This window comes from Amblyomma mixtum, chromosome 3, assembly GCF_055824585.1.
Source record: "Amblyomma mixtum isolate Tamu chromosome 3, ASM5582458v1, whole genome shotgun sequence".
NCBI classification, from domain to species: Eukaryota; Metazoa; Arthropoda; class Arachnida; order Ixodida; family Ixodidae; genus Amblyomma; species Amblyomma mixtum.
Window position 1 is genome coordinate 294,517,928 of NC_143014.1, and position 9,838 is coordinate 294,527,765.

The 9,838-nt window shown below is 46.6% G+C and overlaps 1 protein-coding gene across 1 annotated transcript; it reads right to left on the minus strand.

The window, feature by feature from the left end:
• Positions 1–1,008: 1,008 nt before the first annotated feature.
• LOC149355233 (uncharacterized) lies at positions 1,009–6,810 on the minus strand. Its single transcript, XM_089577609.1, has 6 exons — positions 6,289–6,810; positions 5,706–5,847; positions 3,329–3,481; positions 3,234–3,248; positions 2,375–3,196; positions 1,009–1,418 (listed from the first exon to the last, which is right to left on the minus strand). Exons 1-6 carry the CDS (start codon positions 6,771–6,773, stop codon positions 1,047–1,049), a joined length of 1,989 nt encoding a protein of 662 aa, XP_089433735.1. The 5' UTR covers positions 6,774–6,810; the 3' UTR covers positions 1,009–1,046.
• Positions 6,811–9,838: the final 3,028 nt, after the last annotated feature.

A 9,838-nucleotide genomic window follows, 5' to 3' on the forward strand; every position in this document is an offset into this window, starting at 1 on the left:
TACAGTGTTCAACAAAACTTGGCCATGCGATGGGCAGTAAAACTTAACAGTATGAAGGAGGGGAAAGGTGAAAAGTTTAGACTGGCAGCTGCAAGGTTGCAAGTTAACCAGTGCAACTTCAGCACTGTAACGGAAGACCTGCTGCTTGATTGTGTCATGGGCAGCAGGAACTGGTTAAATCAGAAAGGTGGTCCCTGAAGGCTCTCTTAAGGATCTTGAAAACACCGTGTGTCTTTAAAAAGGAACTGGCAAAGCAGTGCAAAAAACCAAAGATGTGTTGCAGTTTACAAAAGCCTGTGATGCATTGGAGTCCACCATAGAGTCAGGAATGCCAAGGAATGACAAACATGCACAAGAACACCCAGCAGAATTGCTGACTCAGAGCTGTGGTCACCTTTGGAGTGTTAGAGAGCTATGCTACTCTTTTCAAGCAGAAAAGAGCATATATAGCTATGACCAAACAGTACAGTTTGCAGCAGTCTGCCGGACTGTTAGAAGACTATAAAAAAATCAAGGCCCCACCGTGGTGGCTCAGTGGTTATGGCGCTCGGCTGCTGACCCGAAAGACGCAGGTTCGGTCCTGGCCGCGACGGCCGAATTTTGGATGGAGATGAAATTCTAGAGGCCCGTGTACTGTGCGATGTCATTGCACGTTAAAGAACCGCCAGGTGGTCAAAATTTCACTACGGCATCCCTCATAGCCTGAGTCGCTTTGGGACATTAAACCCTAATAAACCATACCAAACCAAAAAATCAAGAATTATGAGAACAGCACACATGAGAACTCGCATCAGATTTTGGAATAGGAAGACTTCAGTATAAGGCCACTGTCAGGGGCACTATGCACCATACTTTTACTGAATTATTCATGAGCATCAATCGTGTGGTGCAAATTCCTTCTCAAAATGCATGCATTTCCAGCTCGCAGCACAAACCTGACATCACAAGCAAGTGCACAGTGTCACGTGCGGTACATGACACGCCCCTCAAAATCAAGTGTGTTATCTAGAATAGACATGTTGCATTTGATCTTACGAAAAATGTCCTCAGTGCAATTTTGCACTTCGGACATTTTCTAGCACATTACTCCGAAGGGAGTGGGGCCTTATTTTTGGCCTCTTGGAACAGGGTTGACCTGGTGGGCGTCCAGCTGGCACCCTTTTGCAGCCCCTTGTCAACCCCGGCCGGCGTCTCGCAATACTTGTAGGCTGCACCCGGATTTGACGTCCCCGGTGCCTCCGTGCTGCTGCGGTTGCCTTGAAGGCAAGCATAAGCCCAGCTGCATCATTTCCATTGGGCACGCGGTCCAGCTCATGCCCAAGACACCGCAGGATTTCTAGATATGCAGGGTTGTGCTCATTCATGGCATGCAGGCGGCGCAGCTGGGACTCCAAGCTCCGGTACGCATCTTCTCTTTCCTGCATGAAAGGTTGTGAAACTGAATGACTAGATTCTGTCCACTTTGAGTGTTTCGAATGTCCAAAGCTCTGTAGCTATCATCTACCCTCTGATGGAAGTTCTAGTTGCAGGCTGGGCAGCAGCAGCTGAGGATTGCCATGTTGGTTTTCTTTCTTTTTATATATTAGCATTCTCATTATTTGCATGCACACTTCTTTGAAATTAGCCGCCGCGGTGGCTCAGTGGTTATGGCATTCGGCTGCTGACCCAAAAGACGTTGGTTCAATTCCGGCTGCAGCAGTCGAATTTCGATGGAGGCGAAATTCTAAGAGGCCCGTCTACTGTGTGATGTCAGTGCACGTTACAGAACCCCAGGTGGTCGAAATATTCGGAGCCCTTCACTATGATGTCCCTCATAGCCTGAGTTGATTCGGGACATTAAATCCTCATAAACTAAACTAAACATGTCTGAAATTGCTACAAGTAGCCAATTATGACTGTGGCACCCTATTGTTATCCTAGCAGTAAGCTCTGAGCTGAATCAGATTGTCCATTTGCTGGACATGAAACTTCACTGTAGCACGGCATACCTCTTCATGCATATGCGGTAAAAACCTGGTCAGCGGAACAATCTGAGTTTAACATTCTTCATATATAGATCCGTTGCAAATGTTCCCAGCATTTACAGACAAAACTGTGGCTTATTTATTCATTCTTGCCTGGTATAGCCTTTCATCTGAATGGAAAGCTGCAGACTTGAATGTGCAACTAACATTGGCAAGGGAATATGTATCGCAGAGAATTCTAGAATTTGTATTTCTACACTTGTGTTACTTTCAGCATGAACTCTAAAAAGTGTCTTTTCTGCATGTTTGCAAAGATCAACCAGAAAAAATGTTTGTTGTCTTTACTTGCACTGGCATTGCTGAGGAAAGAAGGATTTAGGATGAGAAGGAACTTTACAGGGAATATGCACCTGGGCAAGCTGGGGTTGATCACAGTCTTGCACAGTAGGTGACAGCTGTCTTGATGTGGAGGGCTGGCAGTCGTCTAGCATGTGGCTTGCTTCACAAGCCTGTGGGTTTTCGTAACTGCAGCTTGCCTGGTCGGGCTCTTCTTGAGGCTGCTCTCCTTCCAGGAAGGGCATAAAGAAATCCCGAGGGGGGCACTTGTTGCCTAAGGCCAGCTTGCCCAATTGATGCCTGTCTCCTGTGTTCAGGGGCGGCGCATTGGGAAACAATCCCCCAAAAGTTTCATGGACAAGCGCCTGGTGCTTGCAAAAAGCACCTTGTTTTCCTGCTGCGCAGCTGCACATTCCAAAATCTGCTGACACTTCATATATTGTGTCTTGGCGTGTGGCACTGGGCACTGCATAGAGGTTGTGGCCTGTTAGTCGTATGGTGTCAGCAGCTCCTGACGGCATCCGGGAAAGGAGCCGTTTGTAAGCCAGGTGATGATTGGCAACACGGCTGTTAGCATGGCGGAGGATGCGGCTCTCTAAGTATCTCTCCCACACCACGGCCACTGCATCCACTAGTGCAACGGCGCTGAAGGCCTCTGCTCTGCTGAGCACGATGTCTTTGAGGATACGGATGGTGGCCTCAGAGAAATTATTTGTGTTGTGCCCCCGTGTGGTGATGTTTGCACGGAAAAGGAGCACCCACTCCTCCTCCCTTTCGAGGAATGCCTTCACCCGTTCTATGTAGCCCTGGTGGGATTCAGACCCAAGCCTGGCTTTCGCAGCTTCCAGCTTCTCTTCTGTGTCAGCATACATGACCTGTAGTTGTAGTTTGGAATCCTTCAGTGAGAAATGTGCCAGTGCCTTTCACATACACATATGCACGTTTACGCTGTGCCTGTAATTTCGCAGTCCCCCTCATTAAAAAAGAACTATGTTTGGACAATACTTGCCTCCAGGAATGCTGCCAACAATGCTGCCAACATGGTTGTGGGCAGCTGTCAGCCAGCGCCACTCTGCCTGGGCCACATGAAAATGGCACAGAAGCTGCCTGGCTGTAGGCCATGTTTCCTGCAGTGCAGCCTTCTCTGCACTGGAGTTGTCTGTCATAAATACGTGTGGTGCCTGCAGCGAGAAGAATAGCCGATTTCAGCACGCCTATCAAGCCAAGAACAATTGATAGCTTTTAGTGTTTGTTCTTCACGTGACCTGCAAGGATTCATTCTTGGATCTTTGTTTTTGATTAACAATATTGTGGCTAGCTTTCTTCTAGAAATCTGACTTTACATCATCTGTTGCCAAACATATCTACATAGTGTGAATCCTGGTGGGTATCCGCTACTTTCAGAGGACTGTTGTAATGAGGATCGCGGACAAGAAAATTCTGCCGCAGTTTAAAGCAGTTCAAATAATATCACTATGCAGAAGTGACAGCGTATGCATACTCTGGACTCTGGCTTACTAGTAGGGGTTAGACTTTTCAGTTGAAACCTAAAAAAAAAATTAAGAAAAAGGTCAGTATCCATGGCATGGATGCTATGGCTAGCTTGCTGTTAAGTAGAAATAACCCAATCCGCTTGTCGATGGAACTGCATAACCAGGCCTGGGGTTAGGTCCGATATCGGTGACCAGAACCGACAGTGCACTTCCTCACCAGAGCAGGATTTGGCCGCCCTGGTGTAGTACTTGGTCAAAACCTCCTGTATGAATACACTAGTTAACCCTCAGTCTACAGCGGCAGCTTAGCAACTGACCAAGGCAGCTGTCAGGCCTGTGACACAACAGAGGGTGCCAAGAATCTCTTGCTCTGGACAAGCCGCCGCTGGAAACAGCCTGGTGATGCTTAACTCGAGCCTTATCCAGTGAGGTTAGTCTTGCAAAGCTGTTTGAGGAACTAGCAGGCATTAAAATGGGATGTCGTGGGGCTTAGCGAGGTTAGGACAGATGAGGCATATACAGTCCTAAAAGGTGGGCAAATACTATGCTATCGTGGATTAGGGGAGATAGCAGAACTAGGTGTGGAGTTCCTTATTAGTCAGAATATAGCTGGCAACATAGAGGAATTTATAGTATTAACAAGAGGGTGGCAGCTATCGTAAATAACCTTAAGTACTAACTGAAGGTGGTACAAACGTATGCGCCCGCATTTAGCCATGATGACCAGATCACTGAAAGCTGCTATGAAGACGAGGAATCTGCAGAGAACGAAATAAAAACACTGCAGTGTACTGATAGCCGACTTCAATGCCAAGGTAGGAAAGGAGACCAGGCAGTAGGCGACTATGGTATAGGTTCTGGGAATATCGGGGGAGTTACGAGTAGAGTTCGCAGAGAGGAATAATTTACGGATCATATTCCTTCTGAAATGAAATAGACTTCATACTGTGCGCTCATCCTGGTATCGTGCAGGATGTGGAAGTTCTCGGAAAGGTGCGTTGTAGTGGCCACAGGATGCTAAGGTCTCGATTTAGCCTATGCTTGAAGAAGGGATGGGAAAAAACAGTGAGACTGAAGCCCATTAACGCGTTAGCGTTCAGAGGGAAAGTAAAGGTCTCACTGCAGAACAGATATATAACCAAGGGCGACGACCTTAATGTTCAGGCATTGGACGATAGTCTCACATCTATCATTGCGTAGTGTTCAGTAGAAGTAGAAGGTAGGATGGTAGACGGCATACTGCCAAGCTCTCTGAGGAGACGGAATATTTGATTAAGAAACGCTGAAGCATGAAAGCCTCTAACCCCAGGTACGGAATAGAACTTAGAGGTATCAGCTAATCAATAAGTGTAAGGTAACCGTCATAAGGAATTTTAATATGGAGAGAATTGTGTGCTCTGAAGAACGCAGGTAGCCAGTAATGTGAACATTTCAGCACTTTTGCTTTTATACTGTAGGCCCAAAAAGTTACGTGTGCTTTCTTTCTAGTGTGTACAAGAATTTTTTTACCTTTAGAGAAATGGCTGTTTGCATGTTTGTATGACCATTGCAATTTTACAGGAACTGATATCATTCCCTTTCGTGCCACAGACATGTTGGTGAACTGCAACATTCTGTTCCCCTCTATTCTTCACTCAACTTGAGCCGTAACTGCACCCTCACTGAGTGCATATGGCGAAGTTATGGGTTTTGTGTAGCACAGTGTTGAAATATCGCTCTTACATTTTTTATTATGGGGTGCTTTCGTGAAGAATATGGGAGCCTAGAATTGCATCTACAACCTCTTGCAATTCTTGGCAATCACATTTTATGGTGATGAAGTAATGGGGAAGGAAACATGAAGGCATATTTTCTTGAAGTTAGCTTCTGCAATGCACAAATTAAAGGCAGTGTTATTGTTTTTCCTACTTACGGCCTGACCTCCGAAGCAGAAAGGATGAGTGTCTTTTAAAAGTTGAAATGCAGCCACGTAGCCGTCTGTGCTTTGCTCATTGTGAAGTAGCACCGCTACTGGCACAGCACCAGCCATTGTTGCCACCAGCACCACCGTGACGGTGCATTTTGTGCTGTCGCAAGAGGCCGTGGACTCTATAAAGACTCTCTTGCAGCATCCAGTGCCTGGGCCCGCTTCATGATGGGGGTTGCAACTAGAGTAGCCCAGCAGGTGGTATTGTCACTCCGGCGCACCGTCACATCAGTGCCTGGAAATTGTGAGAAGCCAAGTGTACACTCACAAGAGATTTCAGGCACATTATACGTACTAAGAGTCTCACAATCTGGCTCTGTACACTGAAGAACGCCTGCACAGATCATGCTGTGTGATTGTCATAATACAAGGGTCCAAAATTTTACACAGGTACTGGCCTACATGAAATTGTTGTGGCAAGTTACAGTTACCCACAAGCACAATACTTTTGATAAAATAATGAGACACTATGTTTAGCTACATGCACCCCATAATGAGGGATGTTGTTGTAACAAGTTTTCTCATACCATTGGCTGCATAGAGGGGTGCCTTCTCCTCCAGCTTCAGTAGTGGATCCATTGTGGTACCGCCAAAGCACGCAGTCCTCCAGACATTGTGCCAGTGCTGCACGGTTCTTGCCAAAGGATTTAAGGCACCATTGGCCAACAGCACTGGTCCATTTTCCTCCAGGCACAGCTTACTTTCATGCAGCCTGCGTGCTTCGCTGACTGTCATCCCATCACTGAAGTATTGCAGGAATGTTTCCCGTGTAGTGCGGGTTCCTCGAAGAAGGCACAGGGCATCTGCTGACTGTGTGCTATGGGTATGCCTGCTATCAATTCTTATGATGGCAACCAAGGGCACATTCCTTCGCAAGTACTCATCGTTTCTCTTTGTGGCTTCGGTCAGCTTTTTTATCTTGATGCCAAGCCTAGCCATGCACGCGGCATTGCGCCGACTTGACACCTTGTTTCGCTTGTTGTGCTGGCAACGCCAAACCTTGTGGAAGACCATTCTGAAAACCACACAGATGAAACATTGAGCAGGAGTAGTAGCGTTACTACATGCTATTTAAATTAAATTATACTAGAACAGAATGGTTTAAGAGCTGCAATGCAGGTTAAGCTGCAAAAATGCTGTGCAGTTTTTTGTTCACTTATCAGCAAACCTAACTGTCCTTCTGTCATGCAGGCTAACAGCACACTGCATGAAAAGAAGACTCCACATAAATAGTTCATGAAAATGCAAAGTCTACACAGGAGCAGGTGCGTGCTTTCTGAAGTGTGGATATCACTTATGAATGTTGACCAAAATTGACTGCTAAATTTGATTTACTGTTATTTGAGATGAGCTCTTGCAGTGAGTAGCTGTCTGACATTGATGCACATATTATTTCAATATTATTCTCCCCAGTCAGCCGGCAAAGGCCTACAAAATTATTAGGTAGATTTATATTGTCAACCAGCCTCTCATTATATGTGATCTTATCTGAAACTGCCATCTTAGTTCATTCAAACTTCTATTACCTCTGCATTTAAACACTACAGCTGCCTAGTGTTTACTTTAGCAGTTAATCATGCAACTTGTGAAAAGGTCAAGGTTTTGCAGAAGTTATACTTGTTAGTTTTTTTTGCTGAGTGATTTTAGAAGTGTTAATTTTACTCAAAGTGGAGTTGTCAGGTTGACAGCACTGGCAAACATTTGGTCTCACAATTCGTTGCAGTGGAGTGAGTATTTCAACGTCAAGTTGATGCCGAGTCTCTCTCTCATTCTTGCCAGACAACTACACGAGTCTGGATGCCGTCGCCTCGCGCTTGTATACTTTACACTCCACTGCAACAAGTTATGAAACGAGGCATAGCTTATGTTTTATTCAGGTAACCAATAATCAATTTATACTTTTTTTAACGCGGCATGGACCTCGTGTCGGAGAAAATCCATGAAAAGTCCCCAGAGAAGCAGCCTAGGGGGCAGGTGGGCCACCTAGGTCACGTGACCTTGCAGCACCATCACAACCTGCCCAGCGGATTGTCACACAAGCTCCACTTGTGGCAGAACTAGCCATCACAGCCATGGGGAAAATCGTTCCCAGTCCAACTGGTTTATGGAACAATTCTCGGCTGGAACCAAATGGGTATTGTTCCATAAACCATTTGGAGTGGTAAGAGAGCTCCCAAGGATCTATGAATGTTAAGAATTCCCAATTCTGCGCACGGATAGACCCGGGTTCGAACCCGATCGCGGCGGCCGCGTTTCGATGGAGGCGAAATTCAAAAGGCGCCCGTGTGCAGTGCAGTGTCACCGCACGTTAAAGATCTCGAGATGTGAGGTGGTCGAAATTATTGCGCAGCCCTCCACTACGGCGTCTCTGTCTTCCTTCTTTCACTCCCGCCTTTCTCCCTTCCCTTACGGCGCGGTTCAGTTGTCCACCGATATGTGAGACAATTGCTGCGCCATTTCCTTCCCCCCCCCAAAAAAAAAATTAATTTTATATTGGGGCATTAACGCAATCGCGTCATACCCTTAAGGCGGAGCTTAAGTACCTCCCCCCCCTTTTTTTTTTCAAGCATATCCGTTTACCGTTCTTCCCTTTGTCAATTTATTTTAGGCCAGGTGGCTGCGGTGGCGCTGCACAACAAAGCGACTTATGCGCGTAGTGCACATCCGAGTAGAATGCCTTGACAATAACTGGAATACAGCTATAAAAACAGTATTGCCTATGCAGCAACGTACCTTCCTCCCGATTTTTGGACCTTCTGGACGATCCAGGACGTGTTTGTCTCGACGCCGTATGCTTCCAGCCATTCGTTGACGGCTGCCTCGTCGACCAGGTTCGCGCGATACACCGCTTCATACTCTTTTTGACGCGGGCTCGACTTTTACGACCTCCAGCTCGAGCGGCTGGGGATGCTCGTCCATTTTAACTGCTCTTGTTCAGTTAAAATGGAAGTGCGATGGAAACAAATTCGCGCCGATGATGAACATGTAGCACAACGCATGAAGTCGTAGTGCTGTGGCACCACAAGGACAAGGACGTAGGCGGAGTGGCGACACAAGTGCTCGCACCAACTTGCCCAATTCTCAGCCCTTTTGAACCAAGAAGTACCTAGAAAACGGCCACGAAAGTACAGTGCGCGGGTGGAGGACAGTGCGAAATGCGTAGGAGGAGGAGGTAGGAGAGGAAAGGCAGGGAGGTTAACCAAAGAATAATCGGTTTGCTACCCTACACGGGGGGAAAGGAGTGAGGGGATAAAAAAAAAAGAAAGAGAAAGGAGGGTAACAGAAAACTGAAGTCACACGGAAAGTCAGCGTTCGCTAGTCACAGCCTGCAGCTCATGCAGGCCAGAAGTTCGCAAGAAGCCGAGCAGTCCCCCTTCCCCCTTTCGTCGGGGCCTTTTGTTGGGGCAATCATGAAGTAAGATACCATGTAGTAGACTGATTTGTTTAACATTTCCTGGTGATAAAATGACAGTCATGGTCTTGTCATTCTGACGTGCCCACTTTCCTCACGACACTGCTGCCATGCGGTGAATGTACCCTACAAGGGCGCATGTCATGTGGTGAAGTCCACCTGGTAGGCGTGTAGTTGCGAATTTCTCTGGAAAACAGTGCTCAAGACTGCAGAACATTCTACTGCTTGCATAATCCGACTGGCGACATATCATTTGATCGACATATGCGCACTAAACTTAACGCTTTCCAGTTTTCAGCTCATTCGTGCGTTCAGTACATATTATAAAAACAGGGTTACGCGTTCATTTTCATTGTGCAGCACTACAGAGTTCAGGCGCTGACTGAAGGCAGCAAGAAACTAAATAGTAGCACATACTGCACAACGGCCGGCCGGGCGCTATAGGAGCGAACATCAGACGCGTGGTGCCCGGAAAAAACAACTACTTTGAACAGCGTTTATATTCATCAAAGAGAGCAATTGACATCTCGCTTGACTATCGGCGCCGACCTTATGCCCCCTGGAAAGCCTGCGGAAAAGAAAAAGTATGTACTGTCGCCGTTAGAAGTAAATGGAAGGCGACTTTGTAAAAAAAAAATAATTTCTTTAAATCTAAAGCATAATGCTC

Excerpts from the sequence above, each read along its gene's own strand:
- LOC149355233 (XM_089577609.1), bottom strand. The coding sequence starts at position 6,773 with ATGGTCTTCCACAAGGTTTGGCGTTGCCAGCACAACAAGCGAAACAAG. Across the intron at positions 3,482-5,705 it reads TCTGCTTCGGAGGTCAGGCC|GCACCACACGTATTTATGAC; the intron begins GTAAGTAGGAAA and ends TTCTCGCTGCAG. Across the intron at positions 1,419-2,374 it reads ATCAACCCCAGCTTGCCCAG|GAAAGAGAAGATGCGTACCG; the intron begins GTGCATATTCCC and ends CCTTTCATGCAG.